General features: G+C 40.3%; 1 protein-coding gene across 5 annotated transcripts; it reads right to left on the reverse strand.

The window, feature by feature from the left end:
- Positions 1-59: 59 nt before the first annotated feature.
- On the reverse strand, positions 60-21,512 carry UFSP2 (UFM1 specific peptidase 2). Of its 5 annotated transcripts, none has more exons than XM_053256846.1 (12): positions 21,284-21,512; positions 19,323-19,401; positions 16,696-16,879; positions 16,536-16,602; positions 14,866-15,023; positions 13,500-13,692; positions 12,391-12,537; positions 11,831-11,995; positions 9,608-9,732; positions 7,813-7,889; positions 4,667-4,791; positions 60-335 (listed from the first exon to the last, which is right to left on the reverse strand). In XM_053256846.1, exons 1-12 carry the CDS (start codon positions 21,329-21,331, stop codon positions 249-251), a joined length of 1,455 nt encoding a protein of 484 aa, XP_053112821.1. In that variant the 5' UTR covers positions 21,332-21,512; the 3' UTR covers positions 60-248. The 5 variants fall into 5 exon arrangements, with proteins under 5 accessions (XP_053112821.1, XP_053112820.1, XP_053112818.1 ...); XM_053256845.1 differs by lacking the exon at positions 21,284-21,512 and adding an exon at positions 21,206-21,241 and having other exon boundaries at positions 14,866-15,020; XM_053256843.1 differs by lacking the exon at positions 21,284-21,512 and adding an exon at positions 21,206-21,241.

A 21,512-nucleotide genomic window follows, 5' to 3' on the forward strand; every position in this document is an offset into this window, starting at 1 on the left:
ATTCATCTTCCAGTGCTGCAAGTCTTAGGATCTAATTATATAAGCAATATCAGAAAATATAATTTTGTAAGTAATCTGTTTATTTAAAACATCATCTTGTTCTTAATTTGTATACCATGGGATATTGGAGTAGCATGCCCATTTCAACTGGAATTCTGATATTTTAAGTGAAAATAAATAATTGCTTAAAAACATGTATATATTTCTAAATAAGACAGATAGTATACCACGATCTTCTAAACAGGCATTCAAATAGTTTTTGGTCGCTGAGGTAGACACAGGTTATAATAAGCATCTTTGTTCCAAAAATCTGGGCCCTTCCATCCACACCAACCCTGCATAGTTGGAGAAAAAATATACTATAAGACAAGTGAACTTGATACAATATCAACTAGGGATGTGCAGAATGTTTTGAGCTTGGAACTGCCTGCCTTGAAGTGGGCCATGTGGAGTGTTCTGAGCCGAAATGGAACACTCTTCAAATGAAGGGCTCATTCAAGACCCATCTTTTTAGCCTAGCTTTTAATATCTAGTTTTAATTTGCTTTTAATGAGTTTTAATCTGGTTTAAATGCTTTTTAAAAAAGTTTAATTGTTTTATTATGTGTGTTTGATTTTAATGTAAACCACCCTGAGCCACTTTGGGAAGGGCAGTATATAAAAAAAAATAAAAGCACGCAAGCTGATACTATATCATGTCAAATATTTCTTCTATGTATTCAGTATAGTATATAAATTGCATACATAGAAATGCTTTTTAAAAACCCACAGATAACTGTTTTGCTTGAAGCATAGGTATATAATTTGAAGGTAACAATGTAACATTTTGTTGATAGGGTTGATTGTGAATCAGACCAAGTGCATTTTAAGCACAATATATTTCTGAATTTTACAACATTCACTAGCTACCTGGCTCCCAATGACAAGAAACAAAAAACAAAAAGAGATGCTCAGTTTCTGAACTCATGGGACAGAGTTTTCAGGGCCAGCCCATCAAAGGTTGTAGCAGATCTGTGCTCCATTACAATAAAGAGGCTGAGCACTACTTTTCACCATTACTACTAGTAGTAAGCCAGAATCTCCAAGAATCCAAAAGCATGTCCTGCTCCACAACTACTCCACAGTAACAGTCTAGGTCTAAATGTTTCAGCTTCTGGCAAAAATGAAGATCACATATATCTGATATAAGATCACATATATACCACCCAGGGACTTTTTTGTATGGGCTAGTATATAAGTGTACTAAATAAATAAATATCTTGTATAATCCACCTTGGATAAGAATATAAGACATGTTGTGCCAAAGACCCATGTGTAAAATGAACATGAATTCATTCTCCTCCCCCCACACACATGCAGTTTATCTAGTTTGTTTTTGTATCTCAGTCTTTTACTATCCAGCAACCTAAGAGCTGCCACTACAGGGAAGTGCTGTGCACTGGGAGAAGGAACTGATGGAGGATGCAACTTCATCTCCGCTGCCTTCCCTCAGCCTTTGAATCCCTGCTTAAATCTATAGTGAAGTACCTGCTCTGAAGCAGAGTCAGAAAAGCAAACTGGAAGTCTCCCAGATCTCCTAAAATGACAACCCCTAGAGAAGCAGCTTGGAGACTATCAGTATTCAAAATCGATCTTTCACATTAAACCAGTCTCCACAACAGTCTTTCACAACCAAGGCAAAAGCATAGTTAAAACAGCTGTTGACATACACAGCACTAGCCTGCCTTATTTTATACCAATAAAGATGAACCTAACTGTCCATTTTTATAGTTTATGTCAAACTGACTGTAGGTGAGTGAAACTAGCTACTTGATAGGAATCCAGGAATTTAGAGTCACTGGTTCGTCAAAAAAATTGCAAAGCTGCCCCAGGTAAAAGCCTATGGACCAAAAAGGCAGTTACACATTTTATGACCCATGAAGCAAACCACTGTGTAACTTGAAAAGCTGGTGTGGGGTATATGGGTCTGCAAAATATGACTGATCTATACTTCATTGCTGTTCTCTGAAATAAAGTTATCTGAATAAAACCAGTCAAACTTTATTTATAACTTTTAATGTCTGTCTCTCTGCCCGTCTACATATTTGCACTTCCATAAGGAGAGAATCTGGTGCGGTGTCAGCAGTACCATGCCCTATGCGTAGCCCTATGTGCTTTCCAACAGCTGAAACCTAGTTGAGATTTCCTGTGTGAAAGCAGAATACTGAATTTGATGATGCAGAATGAAGTCTGCCTGACAAGTTCAAGCCTCTTTTGCCTCAGTAATATGGTGTGAATATGTCTGTGACTCAAGCTGGCATTGTAGGTTGCATCTGTTTGAAACCATAGGATTTTGTAAACCTGAATTATGAAAACTATTTTCTGGGTGCATTTTTTTTAAAAAAGGCTTGTTTTAAAAATTCCAGCTGAATTCTCAATTCTGAAGATTTAACATGAGTCATAATTTGGAACTTCTCAATCCTGATATTCTTTTTAAAACATCATGTGAATGACAATAACTAAAAGGAGAGAGACTTCGATATTAGGTTTGTGTAATTATTTGGCTCTCAGTATTTGAAGCTGAATAACGTGCACATCAGCACTGGCTCTGGGTAGAGGCAGCCTTACCCATAACTCACAGAGGCATGCGAGGCATAGAACAAGGGAGGGTCCTTACAGGGAAGGCCCTTACATAGCGGCCCAGCAGTATCTGGGAAGGTGCATAGGAAGGCATACACAGAGTGCTGGGAAGAATAGTCTCTCTCAACACATTTCCCCATAGAGCTCTCTGGGGAAAGCACTGGTAAGGACTCCACTTTCTAGTTGCTGAGGCTTCCTATGGCTCTCAGGAAGGGCTTTCCCCAGCACTGTGTGGAGGTGAGTGAGGGAACAGCCCGCATTGTGTGGGACCCAGTGATGTGCACATTATTTGGCTTTGGCTCTTCTAAGCTACGTAATTGCACAGGCCTATTAGATACACATTTTATAGTAATAAGGCAAATGCCACCAAGAAGATAATCTTGATGCTTGGTGTAAACATTGTGTAGGCAAGGATTCCAGGAGCCAAAGCAGCTTGTGTATGCATGCAGTGTACACCTGCAGTGTACTTTGGCACATGCACAGAAATAGTGGTGATGGGTTTCTAAACTTTCCCTTTCAGCAATTTCCCCACACTAAAGCTACCCTAACGGCACAGTGGGGAAGTAACTTGCCTGGAGAACAAGAGGTTGCCAGTTCGAATCCCCGCTGGTATGTTTCCCAGACTACGGGAAAAACCTATATTGGGCAACAGCGATATAGGAAGATGCTGAAAGACATCATCTCATACTGCACGGGAGATGGCCATGGTAAACCCCTCCTGTATTCTACCAAAGAAAACCACAGGGCTCTGTGGGCGCCAGGAGTCGGCACCGACTCAATGGCACAACTAGTCCTCTGGAAAGATTTCAGAGTGAATTTACATGACCCTGAGGCAAGCCCACCTGCTTTCAGTCTTGGTTCAAAACTTAGTCTGTCATTCTGTACATCGTTGGAAATGTTTGTAAAGCTGAATTAATGCAAAGTATTGGTCTGTGCTAGCAACATGCAGCTTATGAGTGGTCCATCATAGGCATATTTGAAGTCCGTAATCAAATCACTAAATTTGCCTATAATCAAATCACTAGTTTTTGTTCCAGCTGTGCTGTGACAGACAATGCTCCAGTTTAGTTCTGGTCCAAACCAATAGTGTCTGACAACCAATTCAGCATACCTCAGGAATAGAATTGGTTCCACTTCGGGTGGAAAGACTTAAATATAGAACCATACAGTGTTGGCTTGCAAAATGAGGTTGCACAAGGTAGTTAGTTCAAATTGCTACAACTATCAGCCATAAATACAACCCCAAAGTATGAGGCACACATGAAATGAGAACTAAAACACTTAACAGTACATTTGTAATGTGTTTTGAATTTGTACTATTTAAGTACTGTGGATTTCTCTCTTAAAGTACCTGGCCTTGTTCTACCTGTTCTTTCCAAGCCGATTAATGGGGCAGAGTACAGAAACTAAGAACATGTATAAAAATTATCCCAGAGTAAAATAAATCCCAGAGTTTTATATGCTTGCATATCATTTTAGCTGGGGACTAGTAACTGTACCATCACATCAGGTTGCTTTTTTTTTCCCCTTGTTTTTTTAGTTGAACCCATATTTTGAAACCAGTAACTTGAAAATTGCTTCGGGTTTTAATTCAGAGAGATTTTCAAATCATGAGTTAAATTTTATTCTGGTTCAGAAAAAATAATCTAGGGTTTGGGTTGTAGATTCAGTTTGATTCCTTGTCCACAACGAAATATGAATAGGCCTCAAAACTGGGCTACTAGGAGTTATTTGAGATTCAGTTTTAATGCACTGGAATATATTCTTTAGCTAAAATATTGCAAGAAGCAAGCAAAAGAGGCCAGGCTTGACCTGCTATATTGGTTTGTGTCCTTGCCTAACACACGTGGGGTCTTTGCCACAAATGGGATTACATCCCAGCAATACACATTTTTGACAGATCCTTTCTCCCATGTAGAGTTTAAGATGGTGGGATTTACCCACATATAAAATCAAAACACAGGGGTTATTTTTAAACCCACACATGCACTGTTCCCCTTTATTTGTAACAAATGGAATGAAAATCAAACATGAACATGGAAGCTCACCTTTTCCAATATAATATGCAGATCCTCTGCTCCAGTATAATGTGGATCCAGGATTAGAAATTTTATGTGTCCTGTGTTTTCATTCCACGCTACTCCTAGTATTGTGTGAGCCAAGACTCCGCCACCTGAATTGGGAAGGCAGGGGGAGAAGACAAAGAACGTAGAATTGCATATTCAAGAACAAAATAACTGCTTGCTCAATAACAACATTAAAAATTTCTGCTTCCAAATATCTGCATGTCAGCTCCAAAACGAATTTTGTGGAATGCATGGCAGGAAAAACTGAGGACAAGTGACCAAAAGGAGTCAAAATATTATGTAGAAAAGAAAATTCTACATAACTAATTTGATTTCCAGTCCTAAGGACTCTCTAAGTCTGCTTACCACCACCTGACAAAAAAGCCTCATGCATGAGCTTTAGGCAGATAAGGTTACTTCTGGAGGAGTTAGCCAGATTAAACACCAAGATATTCCCAAACACCAAGAAAGATCTGAGTTATCCCCCTCAGCCCCAAGTGGGCATGTTCTTTTTTTCTATCAAATCAGATCTGTCCTGCCTCAGAGCTAGTGGGAGGGGATAACCCATGAGATGATCCTGGCGACAGCAACCAAGAACAAACCACATTTTTAATGTCATCAGCAAGTTATGAGCAATGTGCTGAAATCATGAAAAAAGGCACACACAAGCACTGTGTTTACTGCCTGAAGGGACTAGTATAAGAGCATCTCAAGTGGGCACATGGAGGCTAAAGCACGAGTTAGATATTTATTTATTTATTTATTTATTTATTACATTTATATATCGCCCCATCCATAGGCTCTGGGTGGTGCATAACAAATTTTAAAAGACATAAAAACAAATACCATATAAAACCAATTAAAATACTAAAAACAGTTTAAAAACCTTGGAAGGCCAGGCCAAACAAGTAAGTTTTTAGGGCTCTCTTAAAAGGACAACAGCAAGCCTAAACAGTGGATATCTGCGGGGAGTGCATTCCATAGCCCAGGAGCAGCTACAGAGAAGCCCAGTTCCGATCACCACCAGACGTACCAGTGGTAATTGACCTTTCCAAATGACTTCAATGTGTGATGGAGATCACACAGATATAGAAAATAAAGGCTTGTCTTAGTCAGGACTAAATCCCAGTTCATTTGTTAACTGGAACAGTGCTTCTCTTTGCATGATGGAAGCACAGGCACAAGCATGCAATGTCCAGTAGTGTAGGAATTGCTCATGTGATTACATCCTCCTCCTTCTTGGGAATGAAATTGTGCAAGTGAGTCTTATGCATGAGCAGGTGTCAATGTGCTCCATCCAACTCATAAGTTATATTATCTTTGGGGTGGGGTGGGGTGGGGTGGGGTAGATGCAATGCATGAAGAGATGCATCACCTTAATAATGTATGAACTGCAATTAAGAAATTTAATCTGTTTTCTCCCCACCATTCTTCTTTATCTTGTTATATCAAGCCTACATCTCAGAAACCAAAACACACTTTTTATAATAACAGAAGACATTTTGGCAGCAGATGTGTCAATCTTCTGTGAATGTGCCTGCCTGCAGCACTTCTTTGACACAACTATCATTTGTAAAAATGAACAGCAAGGAAAACGTCCAGATTTTATGGATATATCCCAAGGTCATTTAACACAATTCTGTTTGGATCAGTTCCTTCTTTTTTAAAAAAGAAAAGAACAAAAATCACTCTTGGAAGGCCACCTACAGCAATGTAGGTGGTCATATCGTGTTTTCTTCTTTAGGAAGTCCTCACACCGGGGGGGGGGGGGGGAGCCAGATGTTTGACTGCTATTAAGCTACTTCAAAGCTATCTAAAAAGGATAGCAAACCAGAAGGAAGGCCATGATTCTCAATCATGCGGTTCAAATTTTTTGGGGTTTTTTTAAAGAACGTTTTAAAAATAGGCTGAGTTTAAGTAACTATTTAGTGTTTCCGATTTAAAACTATGATTGTATCCTACAGACTTAATGGGGAGAAAAAGATGCATTCTAAATAATTTTTCGAATCACAAAACATCTAATTAGCTTAGAAATGCTGAGGTCTGAAAAATTATTTTGAGTGCATTAAAAAAATACAGCCAATTATTTTGGAGGGTGGACTGGCTGATATGATGAGAAGGATAGGAAGGATGCCTAAGTTGTCCTTTTAATTTCAATGGGACTACTTTGAGTAATTTCCCTTATCCTGTCAGCCACAAGTTTTAGACTTTAGGCATGAGCAATGGCTTGGACTTCCTTACCATCCTAATCATGAGCAGGAAAGCAGGGAGAAAAATAGGAACACACACCCCTTCATTATAGCAGAATAATATACAAGACCTGATACATGGGACCAATAGATCATTTTAAGCAGACTCTCTAAGTTGATGTTTTAAACTTGCAGGGAAGTAGAAAGAGAGCTACAGGAGACTTGGCTTTACATGTTGGACATATATTAGAACTACTACATGGTGCAGCTATTCCTGAGACGACACCATCCTAAAATGCATCTAGGGGGAGCACATGATTGAATGCTCTCCCACATAAAAGCTTAGTGGCTGACATCAAGACTAGCACTGCACTAATGCAGCGAACAGAGATGCACCCATGCAAGAAGGTCACACAGCAGACTGGATGCTCCAAGTTGCTCAGTCTCTTGCACAGTTGGTCTGGCTGCACAACAGATAGCCGATAGCTTTGCATAATACCCTGCAATATATATGGGCTGAAGGAGACGTTTCACAGCAGGAGGCATGCCGCAAGATGAACAAGGGCACCCTGATTGCGCTGGCACCACACTAGGTCTGGAACACAAGCTCCTGACTTGCCAGAACTAGCTAGTGCAACATCCTTGCACTAATGCAGCGTTCGAATATCAGCCATTGTCTGTGAGAAGCCAGCACATCAGGGAGAAAGGTTCTAGCCTAGCCTAGCCCAATCTGCAAGCTTTTCACTGGGATGGCATTTTCCACATGGGAGAATATTCAAGCATGCAGTCCTCTATCTGCATTCTAAAGTGATGCAGTCCCAGGAAGGCTAAGAAATAGAACAGGAGTCTTCAAAGCCTAATATACCACGTTAAAAGGCCAGATGAATATTCAGGACAGACAAGTCTGGTAATATGGATTTGAGGTATTAAATGGCTTACCAGTCATCACTGGTGTTCCCTCAGTCTTGAAATGATTAGCAAGTTCTCTTCCCTGGGAAGCAAGTTCAGAACCTTGGCTATTAAAAGAAAGGCTGTCATCATTTGCACTTTCAGCAACACCATCTGGATGCAGTTGCTATAGATACATCTTAAAGTATTAATGTATCTCTGTGAATTGGCTCAACGTGCACATTATCAGGAGTTCTTTCTCCAAGAAAGAAGTCATCACACTTCTCTTAAATAAAAATCCCTCCCTCTCACCTCTACGATTCAGCCCACCAGAGCAGAAGGATGGTAAGCTGCCTTGCCATTGTCAGCTATGTCCAAGTTACCAGATTTTATTTTTGTAAACAGTTACTGAATTAAATTGCTGTGTACTAGGCTGCACACTCTAGATCACAAATCTCACTGAATATAACCTTTGTATTATCTCAAAAGGGAAGTCTCCAAGTTGTTCTACATCTCCTATTACAAAAACTCTTACTATTAGGTTTTTCACACTCCAGATCATCAGCAGATCACCTGTAAATATAAAACTCTAAAGGAAACTGTATGTTGCTGCCAATACTAGGTACCAAAGCAACACTAAGAAATAAATTATTTACCTGTAATATGAAATAATGTGAAAATAATCACATTATTGTAGCAGTGGATTTGCTCTAAAATGAAATTACTATTGAACAAAATGTTCTCTCTTATGCTGTTATAGAGTTGATCATCATATAAAGTGCAAAATCAATTGGAGTTGTACAGGATTTTTAAAATAATGAACATAATGCTAAGTGACAAAATACCCACTCTCTAGCCACATAGATGCTTACCGAAAAGGCTTGTTTTTGGACCATGAGAGCTGATTATTTATCCGTCATAATGGCACATGAAACTATACAGTCCCAACAGACTTGGCTAATTAATCTCACAAAGCTTTTTTTATTTCTACATTTTTTACTCTGCCCTTCTTTCAAAAAGCTCAGGACAGTGAACATACCCCACCCAGTTTTACCCTTACAATAACCTTGGATAGGTTGGGTTGAGGCAGTCAACCTGTCAGGAATAGAGAGAGGGTGTGTGTGTGTGTGTGTGTGTGTGTGTGTGTGTGTGTGTGTGTGTGTGTGTGTGTGTGTGTGTGTGAGAGAGAGAGAGAGAGAGAGAGAGAGAGAGAGAGAGAGAGAGAGAGTGAGAGAGAGAGAGAGAGAGAGAGAAACCAGCCTAAGATCACACAGTGAGCTTCAAGGTGCAGCATGCATTTGAATTTGAGTCTTTCCAGCCTTAGTCTTTAGCAACAGTCCAAATCAACTATAACATGTGGTTTTCTTTGAAGAGTTGGAACTATGGTTTTCATAGAATTCTGCTGCCGTGACCCATCCTTTGAGGGACCCATTTCTTGGCTGGATTCTTGCAATCTTAGTTTTTAGGCTGAATCCTGATTTGCACAAGCAGAACAAAGTTTGTGCAGGGATATTCCCTATTCCTCCACACAGTAGCCCCTGCCCCCCCCCCAGCCTCTTTTGAGGGTCCTTATAAACTAGGGACAGAGACACCATTAGCAAGCAGAACTCTACTCATTAAAAGCACCAGTGCCCAGTTTCCAGGGATCCCTCCTCCCTCTACAGGTCAGCTCCCCATGGTCCATCCCACTTAAGGGTCCCCTAATCTTCATGAAAGGTTTTGCAGTAGGTGCAGGGAGCTGCTGTGGAGAGTAGAGGTGCAAGAAGATCTCATGGGAGCTTCATTCCACTCATGCAAATTAGGATCCAAGCCCATTGGAAATGCCTTTCTTAAAATGTATTCTTACCTAACAAACAATATTTTTGAAGTTATCCCCAGTAGTTGGTTTAATACAAGTTGCACTTCAATAGACCCAATCCACTGGCGTGATCCAACAAAACCTGGTGGTTTGTCTCCAACATCAACTAGAGCCTTGGGAACCACCACAAACAAAAACAGATGCAATAGTCATTTGTACCATAACTGTAATCATTATTGCATTTACCTATTAAATAGACTTTTAAATCTGGCTTTTTAGAAATAAAAGTATAAGGAGAAATTTATCAAATTGAAATAGTTATTTACACAAAATTGGTATGAAATATAATCAACATGAGATGTGCTGTGAAGGTTGACACTAGTAATTTATTGCAAGGTCACATCATGCTCCAACACAGAAACCATCCATATCACAATAAAGTCTGCTTGCAGCCAGTGCAGGATCAATATTAAAATGGTGCTCAACTACTATAGAAAAATCCATATGAATTAGTTTAGATGTTATCAAAAACTCACACAAGACACCAGAGGAAGGAACTCAATTGCATGTAATGCTGTCACTGTGATTACTACAGAACACTTAGGGCCAACAGCAGAGAGTAGCCCTCATTCCCTTGGCACACCCCAGTCTGGCTTTGTGTTGTGGAGGCCAGGCTGCGTTGGAGAGAAAAGGTATCCGTAACTTGTGCAGTCTGGTTTTCCTTTCCTTTCCCTCAAGATGAGCTCAGTGTGCAACAAGCAATGAACCTGTTCTTCACCACTGATCCAAAGACAAGTTGACACTGCTTCCAGTCCACCTTCCCAGAGATCAAAGGGAAGCATGGGAGAACAGGTACTTGGCCCAGAATTATGGATCCCTCCACAATAAGTCAAGTAACACGCAAATGACCTAACTGAGCCTCTTCTGCCTTAGCCCATGATGGCATCCACCTTTGCAACAGGCAAAGCTGGGGTAGGTGGTCAGGCAATGGCCTGACAAGACATGCTCCACAGCACTGATGTTCTGCTGACAATGCTATGTTGTCACTATAGGAGGCCAAGCAATGGGAGCAGGAGGGAAATCTGCTTCTTAAATGAATGAACTTGTGCTCGTATATATCATATAAAGTTCAGTGTTTTTAATTCTAAAATGCAAGTAAAGATTGAAATCACAGTCCCTCTTCATATTTATTTGGAAGTGTCCCTCTGAATTCCATGAAATTTACTTTCTAATAAGTATATTTAGGATTGCACCCCTAGAAAATTAACTAATAATACCACTTTTGCAGGACTTAAGCAGATAATGCAGTGCACTTCCCACACAAACTATTTAACAAGACTTATCAATGGTTTATAGACATTGTATACCTAGAAAATACTGGACACATTATTCACAGTCTGGAACTAGAAGGGTTATCAATAGTCACAGGGACATCCTACCTATTAGGTCAATCAGACCAATAGTGAAGGAAAAATTACCTTGAGCCAACACTATCATGGCACTACTATGTCTGTCCACTATGTAGTTCTCACTGTGGTGGTAGACCAGTTTCTGGGCTGTATTGGTTCAGCGTCAAACATGTTACTTTTAATCTATAATTCACAGGTAATCTTAAACCAGAAAGTGGACCAGAAGCAGTTCTTTTAAGTCTGAAACAAATGCTGAAGGGCTGATTCAGCACAGGAGTATGGCATGCAGTAAGGGGTGGGGTTAACACTTCCCCCTCTGCCATTTTTTCCACACCAAAATAGCCCCCAAAGCAGCTATTTGTGAAAATAAACTGCAGGTGTGTGCATGGGAGGGTGCAAATATACCTCCATAAAAAAGATGACCCCTGTATATAACAAAACAACAAGGGAAATACTCCACTAGAATCCTTCACCCTGACATCTCATGTTGAATGTGCAGGATTTTTTATTCTTTTTTTGGTATGGAGGAACATTTCATCATGTAAGCCCCCACCTAAAGTCTGAAGTGATGTGACCCAGTCCCAGATTTATTCCCTTAATGAGAATTTCTCCCAAGATTGACTGGGAATGAAGCCTCAAGCCTTCGGGCCAAACCCATTCCTTACAGAAAACTGCAATGATAGAGCAGTGTCATACTGAGAAGCACAATAAATATGAAAACAGCTTGAAATTACCCCTTAGGTGAATGACAGCCATATAGAACCACTACATCTTGTTAGGTGCAAGCAGGTGACCCCTGAATAACCTCTCCCATCGCCAACTATCTCTTCTCAAGGAACCCAAACTTAAAAATCATCTGTACCTGTTGGATCTCCTTGTGGGTAGGTACTGATCTGTCCACATATCCCTGATGCCTGAACCACGAACATATAGTCTGTAGAGAACGATAGGCACAGCCCCAACCATTATCATCAATACGATCCTGCATGTAATGATGATAGCTATATGTGCCATATACCACATATACCTGTGCCAGAAAGAAAAAACATAGTCAGCCCTCAGATTTTCTACAAAAATAGTCATTCTGCCTTTGAAACATATGTTTTCAAACTAGGGATCTGGAACCAGAATTCCTATGAGCAAGCATGCACTAATTCGATCCATGGATCTCAAAATGTAAAGTAAGCTTCCCAAGGAAATCCTCACAGCTTCATTTGCCTGTTTGTTTACTGAGATAATAGAAGGTAATTGGGCCATATGCTTCTCATTTGTGTTAATATTGATCAATGGGTGCTAGAACCCAGGCAGAGTTCTTTCCAATTTTCTGATGGGTCTTATGTTTCCATGGAGTCTGAAACCCCACCCCTGTTTTCATTATGTCAGTCTGTTCTTAGGTTCGAAATTAAAATAAGGGCAACTCACCATACCAGACTCTATGCCAGGTGGACTGAGATGTACATGTGGGTTTCTCAGATACCCGTCTTTGAATGGCTCATCTGGAAAGTGATAAGCATTAGCCCTTCGGAAATAAGGTCTGTCCAACGGCAAATTAAATCGACTATGCAACTCCTAAAAACAAGGCAAAAATCAGAGTGTTAATCGATCAGAAAACTTGTTCATTTATTCTACTTTATTATGAATGCATTTTTAAAAACAAAGACTATTTTAATTGCAGCATGCTGAACTACCTTCCTCAGTACTAAATCAACATGTTGTAATATTGTGCTTATCATCATGGAGTGGCCTTTGAAGACTGCTGGGATATAGCAGTTAGTTCAGAACATAGCTGCTGGGCTACTAACTGTGACTGGCTGTCAGGAACATATCCGGCCAGTGCTCAATAAGCTACTCTGGCTACTGATCCATTTCCAAGCACAATCCAGAGGGCTAATGCTTACCTTTAAAGCTCTACATAGCTTGGGGCAGGTACCGGAAGGAATGCCTCTGCCGGTGTTCCCTCTATTCCTCTCTACTTCTGTGCGTGGAATGAATTGTGTGGCAGTACCAAGGTAGTGCGCGCGCATGTGATTCAGTGAGGCTTTCCTGATTCAACTTGAGCGGGATCCCAAATTCACTGAGCGGACATCAAAAAGCTTGCACGCATACGCATATGTGCATGCCTTAGAGAGAACATTGGCTGCTGCCACAAGCTTCTATCCATACACTGAGGTAATTTTTGGAGGCCTTCCTTCAGCGCCCCTGCCTTTGGAGGCGAGGCAGGTGACAAGAGAGCTTTCTCAGTTACAGCACCCCACTTGTAAAATATATCCCCCTAAGGAGGCTAGTATGGTGCCTACGTTATTCAGGCGCTAGTCAAAGCCTTGTATAATACTCCTAACACGGTTATAAGCAGAGATCACCTTACAACTAGCTCCTGTACATAAGAATCAGCAGAACTCTTAACATGCATACTTTAGTTTAAGGAAATAAGCTATACATGATTAATTCTACATTTATAATTATTAATAAAAGTATCAGTCATAACACTTTGGTCAACACCCATCCAAACAAGCTTTCAAAGTCAGTCCTACCTGTCTGAAAGTCTCCAGCTGGTTATCAGAAATGCCTGTAGGATAGGAGATTGTTACAAGGTGCTTTTTCCCTGGTAACATGAAATGAAATTGTTCGGGCACCACAACAGATGTTCCTTTCATATGTTTCAAAATGCATTTTTCCATATCAGTTAGCTGTGTATGAATTGCATTAACCAGGAGACTTCTCACACTGCAAGTTATAGAGGATATGGGTAAAGAACCAGAATAGAAAAGCAGGGTCATTTTTCAGTGTCTGCCCCGAAGTTCTTTACGTTCAGCGAAAGCTAGAGGAAGAGAGCTATTTGCATAACAAACAGCTTTTAAAAGCTTAACACACAACTTATACTATATATATAATTAAGGCTAATATGAGTTGACTGGTAAATATGAGCAAATACCAATAATTGTGCACATTTATATGAAGGCATGGAGAATGTGCCCAGAGAGACAACATTGATAGGGGATCCTGTACATTGATTAATAATAATTACCACCAACAGCAGATGCTGAAGAAGGTGATCAGAGAAGTTTCATATGCATAGTCATCACATATTTTTCATACATTGCTTAGGCAATATGCATACTTTCCAAGCAGAGAATAAAATATACTTATCAGTTTACACAATCCCTCAAATCATATTGCCCACTCAGGCATACTGTCCAATATCACTTATGCATGCTGACCAGGCAAAGTGCAAAATGCCAAATTCACAATAACTACTATATATGCATAAATATAAAAGCTAGCAGCACACATGGCTTACCAAAGCTGCTCTGTTTCTGTCAGGTACTTAACCAGATAGGACCAGAGCAGCACAAATGATCACTTCCCAAGGAGAGGGAGGGGAACTCACCCATCACAAATATAGCCTTGTGAACACATTACTTTTCACACCATAGTAGAGTTGTCATCTGTCCCCACATGGCCAATATAAAATGCTGCTCCCTGCCAGCAGATTTTCAGTAATCTCCATGTTCATAACCCCTATCTTTTTTTTTTTTTTTAAAAGACTCTCCTTACTGGGAGCCAGCAAGAGGCTGAACAGAATAAATGCACAGCCTCAGAATTGTACACACACTTTTTCACCTCCTTTCTCCAGCTTACTGAACATACCATTGAGAGCCGAAGGTACAATTAACAACTGCTCTTTGACAACAGTCTTTCTAAATATTTTATTTCTTGGCCTCCACTTTTTGAGTGTCAAAATCACAACTCAGCCAAGATACAGTTTTATATTTAGTAACATGATGGCATACAGTACAGAGAAGAATCTGTAGTTATTCATCATTGCAGTTTTAATACACAGATATTGCATTCATTTAGAAGATAAGTACAAGAAGCTCACAAATATATTCTACTTACTTCCGCCACATTTCTTCTGGAGACACAGAGACAACAGCATCAACTGGCAAGGTCATGCTTATGTAGTGATGCCCTCTGTTCTCCTTTTCAATTATAGGAGCCAGAGCTTCTAACGTAGTTGTCATTTCCAGCATAAGATCTATGTTTACTATAGGCTGCTGCAAATAATAAGGATTTAAATGTACACACTGAAAATATCAGAAGGACAAAGAGGGAAGGAATCAAAAGGTCCAAACAGTCAAAAAGCTGTCACAGTCTGCCAAAAGCAGAGCAAGTTCTGGGGACAGTGGGGGGGGAGCTGTGCACCATCCAGCTCCTGCTGTTCCAATTAGGTGCCCCTCCTTCCTCATTCACTACCCCAGGGCTACTGAGGACCCATCTAACCCTATGGGGAGGAGAGAGAAGGCAGGATAAGCTGCCTACCAGTGTTCTTTCTAATTCTTTTCATCTATGTGTGGAATGAGTTTTGTTCTGGGTGGCAGTATCATAGTAATTTGTGTGAACACATATTCAGAGTGGGATCTAAAATTAACTGACCAGACATTTAAAAAAAAACTTGTGTGTGCATGCACGTGAACATGCCTTAGAGGGAACACTGCTGAGTACTAGCCAGCTCTTGCTATTCCAGCAGAGGTGCCCACTCCCTTCCCCAGCTGTCACCACTGAGTGACTGAGGAACCATGTTGCCCTGAAGGGAGAGAGAAAACTGGATTTAGAAGTGCAGCATGGTAAAAAAAATGGCTTTTAAAATATGTTTTTTACTGCTTGTCTTTAATTCTCATTGTATAATTTTTATTCATGTTTACCGTCTTAATAATTTCACATAAAGCACTTTGTGAAATTTGCCTGAAATGTGGTATATAAACATTTTAAATGAATACATTAAGCTCACCCTGAAGATACAAATGTGATAAATTAACCATACTAGATAGTTTGTAAAGGTAGAGTAAAGACTTTTTAAAAACTATGAATCATGGAAATATCAAAATCTGAAAAAGGATGGCTCCAGGGAAAGGGCCAGACTGCAAGATCTGTGATCAGACCTCCCATGTCTATTATTATTAATAAAAAAGCAGCTGTGAGGAGGGCCTAAATTGGATTTGGCCCCACAGGAGGGTCTTTTAATCCTGTCCATTGCTCCCGTCTAAATTCCTCCAAGCTTCAATGCTTTCCCTAATGAGGCAAATAGCACCGGGGTGTGGGGGATAAATTTAAACTGGGAAAATGGCAAAGGGTGAAAGGACTAACCCCTCCCCAGCACCAGTGCCCCAGCCCAATAAGGAATCCCTTCAGTTGTTGTTTAAAAAGATGGAGCGAGGAATCAATCAATAGTTTGGTCCAAATACTTGCCAAATTAGAAAATAAGCATGTAGAATGAGGAGGCAGAAGGACCAACAGCTGAGCCAGTGCAATGTTATTAGCCATGACATTATATCCATATTGTAGGGACACTATTGCAATGTTGAAGGCAGATGTGCTGGAGCAAATGTTTAAGAACTGGATGTCAACAACTGCAGATGTGATTCTGTAAACCAACAGATACCTGCCAACTTTTTCATCTGTGCTGAATGGACCAATATGATATAAAAGAGATATGATGGTTTTAATTCCAAATAGGTTCTGTGTTCATACTCAGCTCTACAAAGCTATGGCAAGGAAAAAATACCTACCGAGTCCTGTAACTTTTTGTCCTTCTTTTTGAAAAACCTATGTTTATTCTCATCTTCTTGCTCAAATCTGAAAAACAGCGGGGGAATCACTGAGGAAAGACTGCACTACCCAACACCCACTAACCGCATTTATATCCCCACCCCTGCCAGTTGTACTCACTGAATAAATCGCAGTATCTCTTTGCAAGCAGAGTCATCTGTAAGCTCTGCTGGAGCCGAATTTGTTCCACTGTTTGGCCACAGATACACAGAGCTATTGCAGATCCTGAATACTAGTACATCTGAAGCCAGTTTGGTTGAAAGATCACTGAAAACATATTTTAGTGCCTCTTTTGTTGAATTATCTAAAACATGAAAAGAAAAGATTAAAGGAGTGGGATGAGGTAGTGTTGTTGCAAATTTCAAATATTTGAAAGGATCTCAGAAAACCTAATTTTTTACTCTGTTCACATACAGGACAAGATGCAGTGAGTTTGAATTAAAGCAGTTAAACATTAAGAAGAACTTCCTAACTACCACCACGGAAAAGCAATGGAATAAACTGCTTGGAGAAGTTCTGAAACCTTATTCCCCTTGGATTTTCATATACAAAAGATCTAACTTGTTTGTATATCATTTTTTCCTAACACGGCTGGTGCCAAGTCAAATAATGTTGTACTTTCTCTATAGCTCTCCTCTTTGGACATAGGGACAAGGGTGGTATAGAAATCAAATGAATGAATGAATGAATGCATGCATGAATAGTTCCCCTCAGTTATGAAGAATAGGAACTGATTCTTGGAAAATCTTGATAAATAGACTTAAGATGTGTGATTTTATTTTTAAAAGAATTGCTTTTTCATTGCCAATATTTTAGCATTTTAAATAAGTAGAAACTTAATTTTAAATGAAATGTAGCCTTCTGACAGTGTAACAGTCCACAAACTACCCCTATTTTATATGGTATTAGCAGGTGAGACCTGTCATTGACCAGGCAAAGTTCATTTACAGGAAGTATCAAGTAATTAAATATATGCAATAGAATATTTTTATTAATGTGTTTGCAAAAGGGAAGTTAAAAAAAACAGTTTGAAATTAATCAGTTATTCATTTAATTGAGTTACTACATATATGGTAAATTTGAATAATAGTAAATTTGAACTGAAAAATATCTTCTCCTGATTCTCTTAGGCATGTCATTTTTAAATTATTGATCTGATTGAGTGTTAAAATCTGTTGAGAACAATAACAGTTAAAATATGACTATATTCAGAATTTCTTCTTTAAAAATAAAATATATGTATTTAAACCTTTCCCTCAGCACATTCTCATGTAAAAAGCAGTGCATACAGCTAATTTAAGTGGCAGCATTGTTCATGGAAAATCTGGTAGCTGTAGGTCATCAGGAACTATGACTTTATTTCACATAAACAAATTATTCAAAATATATATTAGATATAGCACATTTCTGAACCACTTTTAAGTTCAGTGCACAAAATGCAGAAAATATTAAGATGACAAAATGTGCACAGCAATCTAGAACATGAACTTATGCTATAGTTTCTTTAAACATCTTGTTCTTAAGCACATTCATTTGGAAGCTTCAATGATTTCAATGTGAATTCCAAATAAAACATTCTTACAGTTATGATCAAAACCTCTGCTTTAGTTCTAGTAGTTTAAGCAGAGATTTGCTTTGCAACTGCTAACATAGTATCTCTACTTGGAAAGTAGGACAGAGTTCCAGCTCTATCCCATTTCCCAAGTGAATTGCCTACTAAGGATAGGCAGCGGCCTGTACTGATGTTCTGCTTATTGAACTACTGAAATGTTTCTTTGGATATTGCCACTGAAACCATCACTGGCTCCTGCTCTCTATTGCTGCCTACCGAGCAGACAGTCATGCTACAGTATGGCACTGTAGCATGACTGGGGCACACACTAGTACAAAAGCATCCATGACTGCTATTACAGTGGTACAGGGGTTGGTGTCTGAAAGGCTTACAACTGAAAGGCTTCAGCTGTATACCAGTCCCTGATTTGCCCTTAAATGCTGCTGCTATGATGAAAATTTCTATATTGCTTTTCAACTAAAGTTCTCAAAGCAGTTTACACAGAAGAACAACAAACAAGATGGTTCCCTGACCACAAAGGGTTCACAAACTAAAAAGAAACATAAGGCAGACACCAGCAACAGTCACTAAAGGGATGCTGTCTGGGGCTAGATAGGGCCAGTTGCTGACTCTCTGCTAAATATATGAGAACCATCACTTCAAAAGGTGCCTCTTTGCTTAGTTAGCAGGGGTTAACTAATAGTAGGATACTGTTTGTCAGAGGAGGCTGGGCAGAGAAGAGAGAGAGAGCGAGAGCATGCACACATAGTACTGAAGCAAGGCTTGGAGCTGCATTGTACCTTTGACTCTCCAGCTGTGGTTGAACCAACTGTGGCTGGGGATGATGAGCATTGTAGTTCAACAACAGCTGGAGAGCCAAGATTGCCTACCCATGTGTTAGAACAAGCCTAAGGTGTTGGACAAGATATGGAGTTACAGTTTCCTCGCTGTCTAGAGCAAGGCAGCAGTTGAATTATTCACCCACCACTCCTGCTTGCTGCAGACCAGAATTTCCTATAATCTCAAAATAAAACTCATACCCTTCCCTAGCAAAAATGTATTGTCCACACCAATCAGGTTAAAATGAATAAAATTTTTACTGACACAATGGTTTCAGAATCATTATGCAGGTAGTTACTAAATTTTATCTACAGAAAGATTACTAATACAGTGCCAGGTATTTTAATAGACGCACCATCAGTCGTGGCCAGCTGAAATGCCAGATCCAGACCGCCTCTTATTCTAAAGAGTATATCCATAGTCTCCAAGATGACCTGCCAAGAGGGAAGAAAAAATAGCCAAGTCTTAATATGAATTGAAGTGTTGCTGCTTGCTTTGAACACTTCCCCACCCACAAGCTGCCATGGCAATGTGGCTTAAAGAACTGCCCCCATGAACTGGGAACTTAGCATCTGATCCCATTTTCTGTCACTTCTGTGTATCAAAGCATATTTTGTTTTGGAGAAAATGTGGAGACTCAGCATGGTGGTAGCATGTCTAAAATCTCCCAGACTTCTTGTTTTGAGCAGTTGGAGGAAACTCAGAGTAGATGACTAGGAGACATCCACTTAATGTTTATGTGGGGCAAAGCAGTTACTATTAGCAGTATTGGTTCTGAAGAATCCACACAGAATCATAACTGCAACTAATATTTACCTTAAGCAGACATAAACTAAAAAAAAACTTAGTATAACCTAATCATGCTGGATGAGAAAGCTGGGTTACCTGCTTGGATGGAGAAAAACAAGTCAGTATGTACCTGATGGTATGCAGGAGCTGATTAACATGTCAATTCCAGAGTTGATTAAAATGCAAAGTTAAAGTAAACCATTTACTTTCTGGCTAGAAATATTGCAATTGCTACCACAATTCCGACAGTTACTTATAACAGCAATATTTTTAAGGAGAGCTTGTAATCCAAGAGATGCACCCAGGATCTCCTGCAGTGCTGGGGCAGAGCTTGTGGACTGTGGGCAAGAGTGCACAATCTGACCAAATGCTGTTGCCCTAGCATCCTCTGCAACACTGAAAGAAATCCCAAGCCACGATTCTACAGAATGTGGCCTCTATGGAGTCACAAAACCTCTTGGCTCATCACTGAGGAACAGCAAACTTGTTTCCACAACTATGGGCCATAGGTTGAACTGAACAAAGGCTGGAGGACAAGCAGCTAACTCCATCCCACACAAATCAAGACTTAGGGCTCTTTAACTTCCTCTCTGCCAGTGTGAGCAGGGGCGTAACTATAATAGGGAAAGGGGAGACAGTTGTCTGGGGGCCCACTGCCTTGGGGACCCCCCAAAGGCAAGTTACATGACTGACTCCCCCAGCCACGCACCCGCCCGGGCTTCCTTCAGTTATATTCATCCTCCAAAATTGATGTGAGTGTTAAGACCTGGAGCTACCAGAACAGCATGTCTTTCTCTAGTACCATTAAATGACTTGCATCATCCACAATTTACAAAACCTTTTTAAAAATAATTTAGGATGATGTTCTATTGTGGCACATAGGTATATATATATATATATATATATATATATATATATATATATATATATATACACACACACACACACACACACACACACACACACATATACACACACACTGCTTTTTGTTACCACTATTCAGCCTCCTTTAAGATTTCTTTACTTCATGAGCTGAGCTTCGGGGGGGGGGGGGGTTGCGTTTTAAAATCTTGTTTCTGGGCCCACTGCAACCTTGCTACCCCCTGAGCGTGAGGCTTTGGCAGAACCCTTCCTGGAGTCAGCTTCATGACTCCCTTGGCTTGTCTACACCTATTGGGTGGTTGCCTGTACCTATTAGATGCTTACCTATTAGGTGGGAGTTTAAGAGCCCCTTTGCCCAAGTCTTAGGCTGCGACAGTGTCCGAGGTGTGTATAAGGCAGCAGCGGGTGTTATTATAGAGGAGCTGGGGCTATACTGGAGGCATGCTGGGAAACCTTCGCAAGCAGGCCAGATTTGGACCCGGGGTCTCCAGTTACCCACCTCTATCCTACAAGCTTCCAGACAGCCCCAAACAATATGGGTTTTATAGAGGAGGATCCAGAGCCCACCAGATAGGCGAATCCCAGCATCAACCTTCCCTTGCTTGTCCCCCAGGAAGGCGGCGGGGGAACAGCCACCTCACTTACCACGTCCGTCAGCGGCACACTAAGGGGAAGCGACTCCGGCAGCTGCATACTCCTCCCCTTCTATCTGAGGGGAGATCAAAGTAGCTTCCTTACACACAGGACACGCCCCAGGGAGCTGACACGTCACTTTCTCTGGCTTAGAATCTGCAAAGCAAGGTACGAGAAGCCTATGTGACCTCTTGACGGCGCTAAACTACATTTCCCGTCATGCACTTCTTTCGTTGCGCAG

The sequence above is a fragment of the Hemicordylus capensis genome, chromosome 5, assembly GCF_027244095.1.
Source record: "Hemicordylus capensis ecotype Gifberg chromosome 5, rHemCap1.1.pri, whole genome shotgun sequence".
NCBI classification, from domain to species: Eukaryota; Metazoa; Chordata; class Lepidosauria; order Squamata; family Cordylidae; genus Hemicordylus; species Hemicordylus capensis.